The sequence below is a fragment of the Gracilinanus agilis genome, chromosome 6 (genome assembly GCF_016433145.1).
Source record: "Gracilinanus agilis isolate LMUSP501 chromosome 6, AgileGrace, whole genome shotgun sequence".
Classification (NCBI taxonomy): Eukaryota; Metazoa; Chordata; class Mammalia; order Didelphimorphia; family Didelphidae; genus Gracilinanus; species Gracilinanus agilis.
Window position 1 is genome coordinate 209,774,870 of NC_058135.1, and position 16,812 is coordinate 209,791,681.

General features: G+C 38.2%; 1 protein-coding gene across 2 annotated transcripts in view; it reads left to right on the top strand.

The window, feature by feature from the left end:
• Positions 1 to 16,812, top strand: part of WDR1 (WD repeat domain 1) — a 308,269-nt gene that overhangs the window by 274,385 nt on the left and 17,072 nt on the right. For both annotated transcript variants that reach the window (XM_044681316.1, XM_044681317.1), the window contains 4 exons: positions 12,290 to 12,367; positions 13,001 to 13,081; positions 13,951 to 14,184; positions 16,015 to 16,102. In XM_044681316.1, coding sequence (XP_044537251.1) covers positions 12,290 to 12,367; positions 13,001 to 13,081; positions 13,951 to 14,184; positions 16,015 to 16,102 — 481 coding nt within the window. The remainder of the gene's footprint in view (positions 1 to 12,289; positions 12,368 to 13,000; positions 13,082 to 13,950; positions 14,185 to 16,014; positions 16,103 to 16,812) is intronic.

The following is a 16,812-nucleotide window of genomic DNA, read 5'->3' on the forward strand; positions in this document are numbered from 1 at the left end:
ATTGCTTTAACTCCTTGTATATTTGAGTAATTAGACCCCTGTCAGAGTTTTTCATTATAAAGATTTTTTCCCAATTTTTTGTTTCTCTTCTGATTTTGGCTACATTATTTTTGTTTGTACAAAAGCTTTTTAGTTTGATATAATCAAAATCATTTATTTTACATTTTGTAATTTTCTCTAACTCTTGGTTTTAAAATCTTTCCTTTTCCAGAGATCTGACAAGTAAACTACTCTATGTTCATTTAACTTATTTATAGTTTCCCTCTTTATATTCAAGTCATTCACCCATTCTGAATTTATCTTGGTGTAGGGTGTGAGATGTTGATCTAGAACTAATCTCTCCCATATTGTTTTCCAAATTTCCCAGCAGTTTTTGTCAAATAGTGGATTCATGTCCCAAAAGTTGGGCTCTTTGGGTTTATCATACACTGTCTTGCTGAAGTCATTAACCCCAAGTCTATTCCACTGATCCTCCCTTCTGACTCTTAGCCAGTACCATACCGTTTTGAGGACTGCTGCTTTATAGTAGAGTTTAATATCTGGTACTGCTAGGATGGGCAAACTTTTTAAAGAGGAGACCAAAGGAAAGGAAATGCTCATCTGCCTATTGATTTCTAAGGCAACTCTTTCTAAGTTTCATTGTATTGTATCCTACTCTTTGTATTCGTCAGATTAGTAATAATATGGTGCAGCCAGATAGAACATTTCAGGGGCCCCCATCTGGCCTGCCAGCCATAGTTTGCCCATCACTGGTTTAGTTGTTTTTCAGTCATGTCTGACTCTTCATGATCCCATTTGGAGTTTTCTCTGCAAAGATACTGGAGTGGTTTGCTGTTTCCTTCTCCAGCTTATTTTACAGATAAAGAAACTGAGGCAGACAGGATTATAGGACCAGCCCAGGACTGCACAGCTAGTATCCGAAGCCAGATTTAAACTCAGAAGATGAGTTTTTCTGACCCCAAGCCCAGCAAAGCTCTCCTTCCTCCTCAATTCTCTCCTTCTTTGCCTACCTCAAGTCCTAGCTAAAATCCCACCTTTTCCAGAAAGCCTTTCCTTATAATGCCTGCACTTTCCATCCATGCATTATCTCCAGTTCTTGTATATAGAAGGTTTGCACAGAGTTGTTTGCACTATGGCTCCTTCTTTAGACTGAGCTCCATAAAAGCAGACACTTGAATTCCTAGCAGTTATCAAAGTGCTGGTGCCTAGTAGGCACTTAATATTTATTGGTTGATTGAATCCATTTAAAAGCTCCTTGAAAGCAGAGTTTTGCTGCTTTTTTTTTTTTGTACAATGCCTAGCACATAGTAGATGCTTCATAAATGTTTATCAATTGATTTAATCAGGTACAAACTCTGCCATTTAGCTATGTGACCTTGGGGCAAGACCTTAACCTCTTTTGTAAAACTGTTTTAGGTGGCTTCTAAGATCCCTTCTGGTTTCTAATCTGGGCCTGTGAAAGAGCTTTTGGAGTAAAAGAATTGCATTTTTTAAAAAGTCTTCTGGAATTAGCCCCATTCCCCTGCAAAACTTCATGAATTCAACTGACATTTCATTGAATGTACTGGAAATCACAGTGTGGTGGTGGGCTGGGTGAGCAGGGCATTTAGGATGCTCACCATGAAAATGAGTTAAGTTTGCCAAGTTTTAGTAAAGACTTCCCAGGCACAAATGAAGAGGATTGAAGGAAAAGAAAATTCAGAGTCTTTATTTCTTACCTCATAGCTTTTCCTGAAGTTAAAAGGAAGTTTTCTTTTCATCATTTTTCTTTTTTTTTCTCACACCCCAATTTTCACATATTCTTGGCCTTGAATTGGCCTTGAATGTAACACCTTTGGCAAGAATAGTTGCCCCTCTGATGATCAGAGTTCTGGTTCCCCTTGTCCAAACTGACAGCCTTTTTTTCTCTGTCTAGGCTCCAGAGTTCCAAATGTAACTTTAGGACTCTGTGTCAGTAATCAGAGGAACCCAAGCCCTTAGGCCCACAGATAAGAGTTGTGCAAACCCCTGTTAAATGTATCTGCTTAGGACAGGCTCTGTTGGATACTTTACCAAGGTTGGTTTGGTTTAGATTCAAATCTTTTGAGTCTCTTTTATCACCAGTCTCTCTCCCAGCCCAGCCTGTGCATCCTCCAAATTGAGGTTGATTTTTAGAATACAGGCAAGACTTTATAGATCTAAAAAATAGATTAAAGCATTTATTATTTACTTATTGTGTACCTGTCACTATAGTTAGTGCTGAGATATAAATACCAGCAAAAAGATAGTCCTTGCCCTCAAGCTTCCATTTCAATGGAGGGTGGGGAGACTAGAAGAAAAATGAGTTCAGTAGATAGATTTTTTTTTTAATCCTTGTACTTCGGTGTATTGTCTCATTGGTGGAAGAGTGGTAAGGGTGGGCAGTGAGGGTCAAGTGACTTGCCCAGGGTCACACAGCTGGAAAGTGGCTGAGGCCATGTTTGAACCTAGGACCTCCTGTCTCTAGGCCTGACTCAATCCACTGAGCTACCCAGCTGCCCCAGTAGATAGACTTTTAACTTAGAGTACAAAACAGAAGCTGGACACTGGCTTCTAGACACTCTTCATATTCATAGTCCTCTTCATTTTAGAGGTGGAGATGAAATTCCAAAAAGGGAATTAAAGTGTTCCCAGTCAGCAGAGGATCATCTTGATATATTTAGCCTTGCAAAAGAATTGAGAAAATTCACCTTCTTCCTTTCTTAGTTGACGTCTGGGCCTGAGGTTTTAGAATATTGCTTATACTTGCAATGTGTCATTGCAGTGATATTGGTTTTGCTGAAATATCTTTTTACCCGTTATTTTTCTTCCATTAAGAAAAAAAGTTCATTTTATTGGTGTTTGGGGGGGGGGGCGGTGTTTGGTTAGGTTTTTTCTTTTTTTCATTTTTTTCCCCAAAGATTTTTGAAAGACAGTCATGGGGGCATCTAAGTGGCATAGTGTCTAAGAGCACCAGTCCTGGAGAACTTGGATTCGTATAAAGAGTTTGAGGTGGGGTGGGGGAAGACAGTGACCTATTAAGAGTTTGTGGAGTATGAGGGAGAGATGAGGGATGAGTTTGGAAATGAAGGTGTATAAAAAAGAAGATACCAAAAAAAATTTATTAACTTTAGCCTCAAACACTTCCCAGCTGTGTGACCCTGGGCAAGTCACTTGACCCCCCCCCCATTGCCCACCCATACCACTCTTCTACCTAGAAGCCAATACACAGAAGTTAAGGGTTTAAAAATGTAAAAAAAAAAAAAAATTATTAACTTTATTTAAAAAAACAAACAATAAAATTTGAGTTGAGTCTACAATTTGCTGTAGGCTAAATATTCCCTGGGTCAGCCAAGCTTGACCTTCTGGGATTAGCTCATTTAGAGATGTGAGCTTCTCCAGAACATTTCAAGGGACCCACACTTGTGAGCTTGTACCCAGCAAGAGTTGGGCACAGCCAACAAGAGTTTATTTTGTCTCTGTCTCTAATAAAGCAGTTATATTTATCAGGAGATGACAGAATTGATTCACATGCTACATACTGAAGGACACAAACCTCTATAACTTTGAAGTCTTCCCCCCCCAACAACGTGATAGGAATCCCAGATATAAATCTGAGATGTTCTCTGCCATGACTTGAGGGTGTAGCAGTTGATTTAAATTGACTCATAAGTCTGCTCTGCTTGGATTCTGCATATTCACACTCTGACTCCCTTGTAACTGATGAGTAATGCTGGGGGTAGTCTTAAGATAGCAGCTTTCCCTAAATGTGGGATTTCCACTGTTCTGCCTAGTCCTTTGGAATGTGGCAGAGTCACAGTTTACAGAAGTAGGCAGAAATCTGTCTTGGGTATTATTAGAGGTGTAACCTTCCTATATAAACAACCTAAACTCAAGCCCAGAGTTGTTTTTATTTTGAGCAATAGTAGCAAGGGGTAATTCCATTATTGTGAAAAAAGATGAGTTCATTTTGTGGGGTTTTTTTGTATTTTTTTAAAGCAATCTCAAGAGCCTTTATATAAAGGCTCCTAAATATAAAATAATAATATAAAATGTATTGTTGTTATATTATTAATATATAATGTAATGTTTAAGCCAAAACAGTAATGTAAACAATAATATAAAATATATTATTACATTGTTACTATATTAATATGTAATATGATGTGATATATAAGCCAAAACTAATATAAAACAACATAAAATATCATATTATTGTTATTGTATTATTATGTAATATATTTAAGCCAAAACAGTAATATAAAACAATAATACAAAATAATATTTATGTACGAGTCCTACATTGATGCCAATAACTGGGTGAATAGTGGGAAGGGCCCTAATTTTGGAGGCAGAAGGCCTGGTTCTATTGCTTAGTGCCTGTGTGACCTCTTAGGCAAGTCCTTTCACCTCTCTGAACCTGATCCCTCATCTGTAAAATGAACAAAAAAAGAACTGGTTGTTCTTTTAACATCCCTTCTGGCTCTAAATGTATGCCTACCAAAAAGTGACAGAAAATAAGATGTGAGAATTGGAGAAAACTGTAGAGGGAAGAGCTGTGTCCATCAGCAAAGAGAAGGGGCCAGCTGGGCAGCCCCATTGGCCATCGAGAGTAGCCCTTCAGAGATGGGTCCCGCCTCTGGTTCTGCCTGCCTGAAGCGTCTGGTGGAATGACTATTTTTAGTTTGCTTTTTTTGGTGATCAGGGCCTGATTATTTATTCTGCTCTGCTGTCAGCTATTTGGAGGGCGCTCTCATCAGTCTTGGTGTGCCTTTGGAATATGAGTACTAGCTGTGCCCTGGGCTTAGGGGAGCATTTCCTGGAAGGAGACGCCGGGAGGAAGGTGCCTTGAGAGCAGCTTCAATGGCTGTGAAGTGGGTGCTTCCTACGCTGTGTCACCCGAACCTCTGGTGTCTATTTTCACAGCAGGAAGCTTGGATTTATTTGGAGGCTTGTGTTTCAAGTTGGGGAATCATAGATATCAAGCCTGAAAGAGACAGAAGAAGAAGCTCCAGTACAAATCCCTCCTCCCCTCCTTCCTTTTTATTTTTCACAGTCAGAAGTGAAGTGATTTGCCCAGGGTCTCCTGGCTAGTCAGTCGGAGGCCAGATTTGAATGTGGGTCGTACTGATACTGCTACCTTTGATATTTCCTTCCCACTACATCATGGTGGCTTATTGACTTCATAATTAAATTTGTTGTCTGTTTCTTGGAAGCAGGAATGTGGGTAAGAAATGGGAATAAAGAAAATAAACTCCATTTTTTGCTTTTTTTTCCCCCTACTTTAAGATCTGAGCTTAAAACCTCCTTAGTGATTTTTTAATTTTTTTTAAATTTTTCCTTGGTTACATGATTCTTGTCTCCCTCCCACCTCCCAGAATTGACAAGCAATTCCACTGGGTTACACATATGTTAGATAGTGATTTTTTATTTTATTATTTTTTTTTCCAAGAAGGTGCTTTCTTCAGAAGGATGACTATACACAATAAAAATGTTGCTCGTTCTCCTTTTTTGTACCATTTTGGAGCAAGCCTTTCCATCTCCCCTAATCCGTTGTGATCCAAGTTTCCATTTTGCCTTAAAGGAAAAGTGAGGTGAATGGGTTTCTTCTCCCTCAAAGCTAGGTCAGAAATAATGCAAATCCCAAGAGTTCTATGGCTGCGATGTGGGCCTTCTGGGGATAGAAGGGACTGACTGTTCCAGCTCAGATTAGATGACCAGGAATAAGGACTATATTAGGAAATCCATCAGAGAATAACTTCTTGAGTGCTCCTTTTTAAAGTTCCTCTTGGCTCGTTTTTGTGTTCTGGGCAGTTTACTTTTCTACTTCTGTAAAATGAGATGGTTGTTTTATGTAATGGAAAGTAATTTCTCATGGTGGTGGCTAAGTGGCTGCATAGATTGAGAGGCAAGTCTAGTGTCAGGGGGTCCTGGGTTCAAATTTGGTATCAGACACTTCCTAGCGATCTGACCCTGAGCAAGTCAACCCCAGTTTCCTGTACCTTACTGTTCTGCCTTGGAACCAATATTTAGTATTGATTCTAAGATTAGAAAGTAAGGGTTTAAAAAAATCCAAGAGTTGGACTTATTTTAATTGATTTAATACTTTCATTTTGTTAATTAAATTATTTACAATATATTACATATGTAATATGTAATATATGCTATACTATAATGTAATAAACTAATATTAAATTGATTTAAAAGAAAGATGTGGGTAAAGCCCCTGACGACGAATATGGAAGTGTTAAAACCTTTGTGATTTAAAATGTAGAAAGAACATGAGACCCTCTTCTACTTTGTCTGGAAAAACACTTTGTCAGTCAGTAGCCTGTTTGCTCTATACCTTGGGCAGCTCATCTGAATGGGTTTCCCTTGTGTATGATGAGGTGAGTGATACTTGGCCTAGCTCAGAGGTAGCTGTGAGGATTCCAGATAATGCATGGAGAGCATTTGGTAACCATGAAGTTTCCTATAAGTAGAAATCAGAACTAAATGGCATAGTGGAGAACATGCTAGACTTGGGCCTCAGTCCTGAGTTTGAATCCTGTCTTAGACACTTATGATCCTGGACAAGTCACTTAACTCTCGGCCCTCAATTTCCTCATCAATAAAATGGTATTTCATTTTTCCTAATTATGAGTAATAATCATTTTTGACATTTTAAAAACTTATTAGTTCCAAATTTTCTCCTTCCCTTTCCTCCTCCCTCCTTGAGTAGGCAAGCAATTAGATTTACATGTTTAGTCACACAAGATGTTTCCATATTAGCCATAACAGACCCAAAAACCCCAAGGAAAAAAAATTTAATATATGATTAAATCTGTAGTCATTCAATATCAGTTCTTAATCTCTAGGTGGATCCTGTAATCATTTCTTTGGTGATGTAAACCTAATTATTACTTCCTACACATTCCTCACTTTTGTGGATGTTTATCATAACTTTCTGTGTGTAGTAGGCCAAGCCTGTCTTAGACTGGTCTGATAATTCAAAATTGGAACTAAGTGACTTATTCCTAGCATAGCTGACAGTTAACAGAATTATTTATTAGCCATAGGATATTTAGAGAGAGAAAAGATCATCAGGAAGCATCAAGAGATTGCTGGGAAAGAGTAGGGGCCTTTTTGGGGGGGCCTAGGCAGCCAGGAATCTGACTTTTAGTCCCCTGAGCTGATTGTCTTCCAGCTTTCATAACTTTTTAAAGAAAAGGCCTCTAGATAGTTCTCCTCTAGCTCTTAATTATCTTTTCATACTTTAACAAAATCTCCTTTCGTGGCTGGTTGCCTCACTTATCTTTGCAATATAGTACCGTGGCCTTTGATTTGAAGTCTGGCCTTTTCTACACCGTAAGAATAACAAATGCCTTAATTTTGTTGAATGCTTCAGGTTTCAGAAATTCTATTTCATTTATTCCTTATTACAATCCTAGATTAAGCACAGTTAGCCATCAAGGGAACAGATTCTATATCAATAAGGGATGGGTGAAGGAGATGAACACAACTGACCCTTTCTTACCTCTACATCCTACACTATATTTTTTACCCCCGATAGATGTCTAGAGAGCCCTTTTAACCACAGCAATAAAAATTTCCCCCAATATCCAGAGTACTTTTCAGTATACAGTAGGGTAGACTTTTAAAGCACTCTTGAGATGCAGAATCATTTTTTTTTGCACTGTGTTCTATTGTTATCTTTTATCTTTGCATCCATCATTTTTTGGTAGGGAGGGAAAATCCCTCATCCTTTCTATATTTAGAACCCCTCCTTATGACAAAGGAAAAAAATAAAGGATAAGCACTTAATACAGTGATCTCAACTGACAATTCTTTTTCCTGTTACTCCCAGCTTTGCCAGGAGAAAGGTTTTGTTTCATTTTCTTTTGGGGACCTTTATTGTGATTTTTTTTTTCAGTTACTCAGAATTTGTTTGCCATTTGTGATCCTTTCATTTACTTTGTTGTGGTCATTATGATCTATTTTCTACTTCCTTTTCTCTCTATAACAGTGCATGTCTGTCTTTCCACATTCTCCAAGTTCCTTCCTTATTATGTTATGATGAGAATATCACATTCATGTACTATGGTTTTTTAGTGATTTCTCAAAAAATAGGGGAAGCAGGTGAGGTATATGGTGGAAAGAATGGTACTTCTAGAGTCAGAACCTGGCTTTAAATCCCACCTCTGATACCATCTGCTTGGACAAGCCACTTAACCTGAGAGTTGTTCATCTGTGAAATAAGAGGGGCTGGCTTAGATTAAACCCATCAAGGTCCCTTTCAACTTTAGATTTGGATCTAATTCTTTGGCATCACATAGGACTACCATTAATATCTGGAGTAATAATAGACCTTTGTTTCTTTCTTTGACTTCCTTGGGATATATGCCCAATCATGGGATTCCAGAGCTAAAGTAATACCTAGAATGGTTAGTCCAGTTCACATCTTCATCAACAGTAAACTGTACTTGACTACTTACATAGAGTGAGATGAAATACAAGAGTTACTAAAATCTGCGTTTCTCTTAATATTTGTGAGATTTTGAGTGTGGTGGTTTTATATGGTCATTTGTGTAGTTTGCATTTCTTTTGAAAAACTTGGCATCCTTTGACATCTTAGAGAAAATTAGAGAAATTCTTAGTATTTTTTTTTTTATATTTGTCAATTCGTTATTGGTCTTTGGTTTCTTGTAAAGTTTCTTTCTGATGTAAGTCTATGAAATCATTTGTGTGAAATATGAATTCATAGTGACTTAGAAAACCACAAATTAACATTTACCTTACCTATGTTGCACTGTATTCTGATTTATTTTATTCAACATTTCTAATTACATTTGCATCTAATTCTGGTTGAGGAAGTTTAAGACAGGTCTGCAGTTAGTCTTTGAGGGTTGCCTAGGTCACTGAGAAATGAGATGACATAGGACACTAAAGACTGACTTAGAATCTTTTCTTGAACCTCAGATTTATTTATGTTTTTGGATACAAGTATTTTTTTTCCCTATTCAGAATTTTTTTAGCTATAGCTTCATTTATTTTGTACAAAAGCTTTTTTTTAAAATTTTGCTATAAAAATTGTTTTTTTTTTTTCATCAGTTAGTAAATAATCTGCCATTACATTGCTTAATGAAGAATCTTCCCTTTCCTTCCCTATCCCTACCACCATGGCTGTTTTTCTATCCTTTCCCCTTCTTACTATTTACTTGTCATTCCTTCACAACTGATCTGGGGTACTTTGGGGCTACTTGGGGGCCAGGTGTTTTTCTACTCTTCCCAGAGATCCAGCTTCATCAACAAACATTTAGCAAATCTCCACTGTGGGTGGGATCGGGCCTGTGCTAAGCATGGGGACACAATGGGAGACATGATTCAATTCAGTAGCTATAATAGCAAGCCAGTCTTTGCCATGAAGGAGCTTATATTACCAGGGTGTGGGGCGGCAGTCAAGAAAAACCTCTTTTTGCGAGTGCCACCCCATCTGTGCTTTGAAGAAAGGCAGAAACAAAAAAAAAAAAAAAAAAAAAAAAAAAAAAAAAAAAAAAGGAAGGGGATGGTATTTAACTGATATAAAACTGGGAGCTTTTAAGAAAAAAACCAAACCTACAATAAAACAGATAAAACCATGAGTTAATATTATGAGAAAAAGAGGAAAATTAAATGCCAGTATAAAAAAATTTTCTAACAAATGAGTGAAATAAAGGAAATTATTAGAGGCAATTTCACCTAATTATACACTCCCCAAAACTGACATTTAAAATGAAGCAGATGAATACTTAAAAAATATAAGATAGGGGGCAGCTGGGTAGCTCAGTGGAGTGAGAGTCAGGCCTAGAGACAGGAGGTCCTGGGTTCAAGCCCGGCCTCAGCCACTTCCCAGCTGTGTGACCCTGGGCAGGTCACTTGACCCCCATTGCCCACCCTTACCAATCTTCCCACCTATGAGACAATACACCGAAGTACAAGGGTTAAAATATATATATATATAATATATATGATATTCTAAGTAATAGAACAAAAAATAGAAAAATTTAAATCAGTGTCAAAAGAAGACTAAATTCCCATTCATTGGGAGAGGGCAGGGAGAGAAAACTCTTTGTAGAAGTAATTTCTAGCAAACATTTGAAGAAAGCTAGGAATTCTATTAGAGGTGCACCCCATGTGTCTTTTGAGAGTGGGGAGGAATGTCTATGGGAAGACATGGAAGTATGAGAAAATTATACAGAGATCTATTATTTAATAGAAGAACCTGTTCAACCTGTGTCTCACCTTACCTCTAAGGTCACTTTTGGATCTGAGATGGTTGTGGTATTTGAGTGCCTATATTAAGTCATCCTTTCCTCCATCCCTAAAACTGGTAATTTCCTGAGGGAAGAGAACATGCCAAGGGTCACACCGCTAGTCCCTGTTTGAGGCTAGATTTGAACTTAGAATTCCTGAGTATTGGAAAAACTAGTGAGGTTCCTGAAGAAGGGAAGAGATAAATGATTTCTCCCTTATGGCAGAGAGGGGAGTACTGGGAGAGAACAGTACAGAAGTTATCAGTTATTCTTAATTTTACCTAGTTTTTCTTTGCTACAAGGGTTCAAGGTTTTATTTTGCATTGGGGAAATAGCTTTTGATTTCTGTATCACAGTCTTCTTGCAAGTCATAGAATTTTCAAGATTGCAGAAACCCCAGCTCTTAACATACAGCATGAATCCATTGTTGGCATCCCCAACAAGTGACCCAAAGATCTCCAGGGACAGGGGACTTGCTGGCAATGAGGAAAGAACTTGTGATTTGCTAAAGTGATGCGCATTTAACTTTTAATTAGCTCTAATTGTTAGAAAACGTTTCCTTATATTATGCCTAAGTCTTCCTCCCTCTCACTTGTATCCTTGACAAGTACTTGGTGAAGTCACTTAGTGTAGTCAGAAAAGCCTTAGACTTAGGAGATATCTGGATTCAAGTGTTGCCCATAGCATTTATTTTGTAAAACTATTTAATATTTAATTTGAATTAAATTAAAATTAAATTTGTAGAAATATAAGCAAATCTTATCTCATAAGGTCATTGTGAAATTACCTATCATATTTGAATCATATTAAGTATCTTATTCATGCCTAGTCCTCCAACTTCCTCATCTTCAAAAAAAAATTGTTTCAGTTCCCTGGAACACAGAGTATACTTTTACCACTATCATCATTTAGTAAGTCCATCAGTCCCATGCTAGTCCACCATAAACCTTTTTCATCATCATAACTATTGTTTATAGTTCCAGTCTGTTGTTGCTAAAATACCCCTTTGTGGACAGAGCTTAGTGGCTCAGTAGATTGAGAGCCAAGCCAGAGACCGAAGTCCTGGATTCAAATATGGCCTCAGACACTTCATAGCTTGGTGACCCTGGGCAAGTCACTTAACCCCATTGTGTAACCCATACCACTCTTCTGCCTTGGAGCCAATACACAGTATTGATCCTAAGACGGAAAGTTAAGGAATTTAAAATAAAATATCTCCATGGACTAGCTTGGGACTGTCCAACTACTGATAACTGAGTACCTGTTGGGAAATAGATTCTCTAAAACATATTTAAAAGGAATCATGCAAGCGCTTCAAACAAGCCTTCTAGCTTCTCTCCCCCCAATTATAGTTGCATTTTAACCACTGCCTCGTGGTTATGATATGAAGGAGGAAGATTGCTAAAGTTTGGGCCAAAAAAATACCCAGCATCAGCCAACTTTTGGTTATTGACAGAACTTTGCCAACTTGGGAGGTGAACTGTGAAATGGACTTGGGAATGGTCTCTTAGGAAACATGCTTTTTTGTTGTTAATTTATACTTTAATGTTATACCAATTAAATGACTAAGAAGATACCTTATAGGACAGGATAAAATAATAACCAAACAAATTGTGATCCTTAACTAAGGAAAAGTGCTTCTTGAGGTAACAGTTTTTGGAGACTGTTAGTTGAAAAGCAGTACATCTAGAGCCAAGAGATAGACCATCTCTGTTACTGACCCGCTCTGAGATACTGACAGTGCATTAGCATCATCACTGATGGCTCAGTTTTCTCACCTAGGTAACAAGAGGCTTGGATTGGATTCTCCCTGGAGGCCCTTCAGCTCTATCATTCTCTAGTAAAACTCTTATTATTCAATTAAGTTCTTTACTAGCTCATGAGCATTCAAATAACTCTCCAACCTTTTTTATTGAAACTTACTGGCCCCATAACTTTTTTTTTTCAGAAATACTATCGATAAAATATTTTTAATATTTTAACTTGTTTCTAAGATGACTAACTTTGAATGTTTTCTATAGGATCATAGCCGATTTGTCAACTGTGTGAGGTTCTCTCCAGATGGGAATAAATTTGCCACAGCAAGTGCAGATGGCCAGGTAACTAGCTACCTTGATTTCTTATTTAGAGAGAATATAGCTTGCTTTTTTAAAACAGGAATTACTTTCATGAGGCTGTGTGGGGTAAGGGAGAAAATTCTGATTGTCTTCCTTGATGGAGGAATTTAAAAATGAATTTCTTGGGGTCAGCTAGGGGGTTTAGAAGATTGAGAGTCAGACCCAGAGATGGGAGAGATCCATCCTGGGTTCAAATATGACTATAGATACTTCCTGGCTGTGGGACCTTGGACAAGTCATTTAATCTCCATTGCCCATCCCTCACTGTTCTTCTGCCTTGGAACCAATATACAATATTCTAAGATAGAAGGCAAGAGTTTTGTTTTTAAACCCATTTCTTTCTTGCCTGCTGGCAGACCACACTGATAAGAGATGCTGTCATCTCAGTGAAAGTAAGATACTTAAGACATAAATATTTGTTGTGTTTTCCATCATGTGGAATTCAAATTCTTAAGTGGTGTACGTATTTGGGGGAGTTGGTTCTTCTTAGGGCCAAGGTCACGGAATACAAGAGCATTATTGTTAGCTTGAATGATAAGGAAGGGATTTGAGTAGCATAAATCTCACTTTAGACCCCAGATAAATGTTAATATAATTTTTGTTTTGCCTTCGAAGATTTATATCTATGATGGAAAAACAGGAGAGAAAGTTTGTGCATTAGGAGGAAGCAAGGCTCACGATGGAGGAATTTATGCTGTAAGTATCTCCTTTTCTCAGTTGTTTTATTTTTTAAAAGACTCTAGTATCTATCTGTATTTTGAAAATACACTACAACTTTGGGAGAATTAACTGGTGTGGAAAGATGGCTGAATTGAGGACTAGGAAGCCTGAATTCTAATCCCAGTTCTACCCCTAATTAGCTGGGATCTCACTGGCAACGAGGTGGCACATTGGAGAAATCAGGAACCCTCCTTTTCCTAGGTTCAAATCTGGCCTCACACTGTGTAACCCTGGGCAAGTCACTTAACACTGTTTGCCTCAGTTTCCTCATCTGAGTGTCTTTACCAAGAAAATGCCTGGTGGGGTCCAAAGAGTCAGAGACATCTGAAATGACCTTAAACAACACCACCAAGCTCAGTTTATCATTCAGTGGTTTAGGCTTCAAATACTTTCTCCTAAGCCAGTCTATTCTAGCTGTTCTAAAAATGTGGTCTTAGGAGCCCCATAAATTCAGGGAGTCCTCAAGGTTAAATCTAATTTCATAATAATAAAGCATTTTAATTTCTAATGTGCTAAATGTTAGTAGATATGACCCACAAAAATAAAAAGTGATTGGGAATCATCCTTAATTTTTAAATATGTTCAGAGTGAAGTTTTGTTGGAGTAGGCGATTTTTGCACAGTGGAGTTGAGACTGGGTTCCCCATTGCTGGTGGTCCTCATGCAAAGACTGGATAATCATTTGGATATTAGAAAGAGTTCTTCAGACTATTCAGTCCTAAGTTGAATAAAATGACTTCTAAAATGGCTTCTATTTCATTCTAGGTTTTTGGAATTACCACTGAAAAAAACTTAACTGAAAAAAGATTCTAAGACCAATAAAGATGTTCCTTCTTGACTTTGTAGATTAGCTGGAGCCCTGACAGCAGCCATTTGCTTTCTGCTTCTGGAGACAAAACTGCAAAAGTTTGGGACATTGGCGCTAACTCCGTGGTTAATACATTTAACATGGGCTCAAACGTGTTGGATCAGCAGCTGGGATGCTTGTGGCAGAAGGACCACTTGATAAGTGTTTCCCTCTCGGGATATATCAATTACCTGGACAAAAACAACCCTAATAAGCCACTCCGAGTTATCAAGGTAAAGTAGATGCTTTGGGAGGGCAGCATTTGAAGCCGCCTGAAGGTGAAATCCATAAATGGAGGGAAATTCCTTTTTCCTCCCATTTTACCCCAAAGAGAACCTGGATCTCCATATATGTAGCCTCTGAGCTAAGGATGTTGGAGCTTGTCTATCAGTTCAGGCTCTACAATTTGCCTTTCTTTAATTATTTCCTTTTTATCCTTCATAGTTTGTATATATTTGTTGCCTTTTTTGTCTTCCCAAGTAGTCCTTTGAGGGTATGAAATATCTTTTTGCCTCTTTATATCCCCAGAGCTCAGCTCACTGCCTGGCTCATAGTAGGAACTTAAAATGTTTATTGACTGACTGGTTCTTTTAGGTTCTTGAGAGGCAATGATTGATCAGTTTAGTAGAATTGAGTGAACAATCTAGAGATGAGTCATTGCTTTATTAGTGACTCTATCATTTTAGCCAAAACCTTGTTGGGAGAAATTGGAAGTTCTCACCAACAGCAATCGGGTAAAGTTAATCTTGAGCTGAGAGTTTTCTTCACTGGGTTGAAGTCAGTAGTCATATACATTTTTGACTTCTTGAGCCAAAAACTTTCTAGGGACTTTTTTAGCCCCCTTTTTTCCGACTAAACTTTATTGGGAATCATTCTGGGCAAGCCAATCTTCCATTCAGTTTCAGTAAACATTAATTAAGTGTTGGAGGCAGGTAGGTGGCTCAGTAAATTGAGAGCCAGACCTAGAGAAGGGAGGTCCTGGGTTAAACTCTGGTCTCAGACAATTCCTAGCTCTGTGACCACCTTTCCCCCCACCCATCCCCCCAATCTATCTTGGAACCAATACACAGTATTGATTCCAAGACAGAAAGTAAGGGTTTAAAAAAAGAAAAAAGCCATGTGATTCACAAATAAGGCTGAAACTCCTCAAGAAATCCCCATATGCCAGATGATTGCTGACCCTGGTTGTTGGACGCCATTCTGCTGGCGATGTTGCCAGACTAATACAATTGAGTGGCCTCACAGGAAAATTGCTATCATGCTGAGGACACGTGGGTCTCCCAGTCAGCATGCTTCTGCTCAATTTAAAAAGAATGGCTCAGATGATCTGAATGTAGTTTCGTTTTACTATTCATTGACCCCGAGACCAGAATGCTCAAGCCTAAAAGTTGAATGACTGGTATTTTTTTTTTTCTAGGTCAGTTTAGTAATCTCATGGACTCTTAAATTTTATCAAGCTCGAAATTCATGTCCCATTTTCTTTTTTTTTTTTTTTTTTTTTTTTTTTTTTTTTTTACTCTTGTGCTGTTGTAAGTTGATTGATTTTAGGGATGTAGGGTACTTCTATATACATGATAGTTTCTTCCTCCCCTCCCCCCCCAAAAAAAGTCAGGCTTTCCATAGATCTCCATAACCAACATAATATTAAATTGAATTCTAACACTGAGCAGACTCAGTATTGTAAATAGGAATTAAGTGACTTAATGGTTTTGTATGAGAGTCTCTAAGTTGATCAGTAGACCAGATAAAAATCTGACCTGACCCATCTGTTCAATTCTCTGGCCAAATAACTACTCAAATTTGGAGACTCTTGCAATCTAACAGGGCTTCATTGTAGGACTGCCTTCTCAGGATGCCTTTAAGCCGTTGACATTAGAGACTTTTGTGTATAAAATGCCAAGAGTAAGGCAGTGGTTTTTGGAACATGTTCAGGAGAAACTACTTAACCTGGGAAATGTCCATTCCATCCTCCTCCCCCTGCCAAAAAATAATAATTTAGAGAGAAAGACTATCCAACAGTGTTCACAGCTCAGTTCACTCTGTTCCTATTTTTCCCCCTACAGGGCCACAGTAAATCAATCCAGTGTTTGACGGTTCATAAAAATGATGGTAAATCATACATCTATTCTGGGAGCCACGATGGACACATTAATATCCTTTTAAAGATGAACTGATTTCTTGAGCCCCAACACTCCTACTCTTTTGTCTGCATTAAAGGAATTTCGTGTCCCCAGAGTGATGAGGAGACAGCAGCTTGCCAGGTTTTCTAGTCGGCTGTTATGTGATATAATGAGACAGGCTGTAGACCTGGAATCAGAGCTTGGTTTCAGCTTCAGCTAAAGCTGAGTCACCTTGGAAGTCATTGAACCTCTTCCCACCTCCCCCCTTAGTTTGTTCTGTAAAATAGGGGTAAGAGTTGCAAAGCTAAAATTACTTACCCAAGATCACATGCCAAAGCCTCCCCTTTAGCGTGCCAGAATTTCCCTTCTTTTCAGGTTTTCTTCCATGTTAATACCACCACTAGGAATTGGTAGTTATGGGGAAATTGATTTGTAGATTGATTACCAATACTTTACCCCTATATAGTACAGTTTCAGTGAATAACCTGTAGCGAGGCTCACATTTATCATGATTCCATTATCTTTGTGCCAGGCATCCACTTCTTTTTTTTTTTTTTTTTACATTTTTTTTTTAAAATCCTTGTACTTCAGTGTATTGTCTCATAGGTGGAAGAGTGGTAAGGGTGGGCAATGGGGATCAAGTGACTTGCCCAGGGTCACACAGCTGGGAAGTGGCTGAGGCCGGGTTTGAACCTAGGACCTCCTGTCTCTAGGCCTGACTCTCACTCCACTGAGCTACCC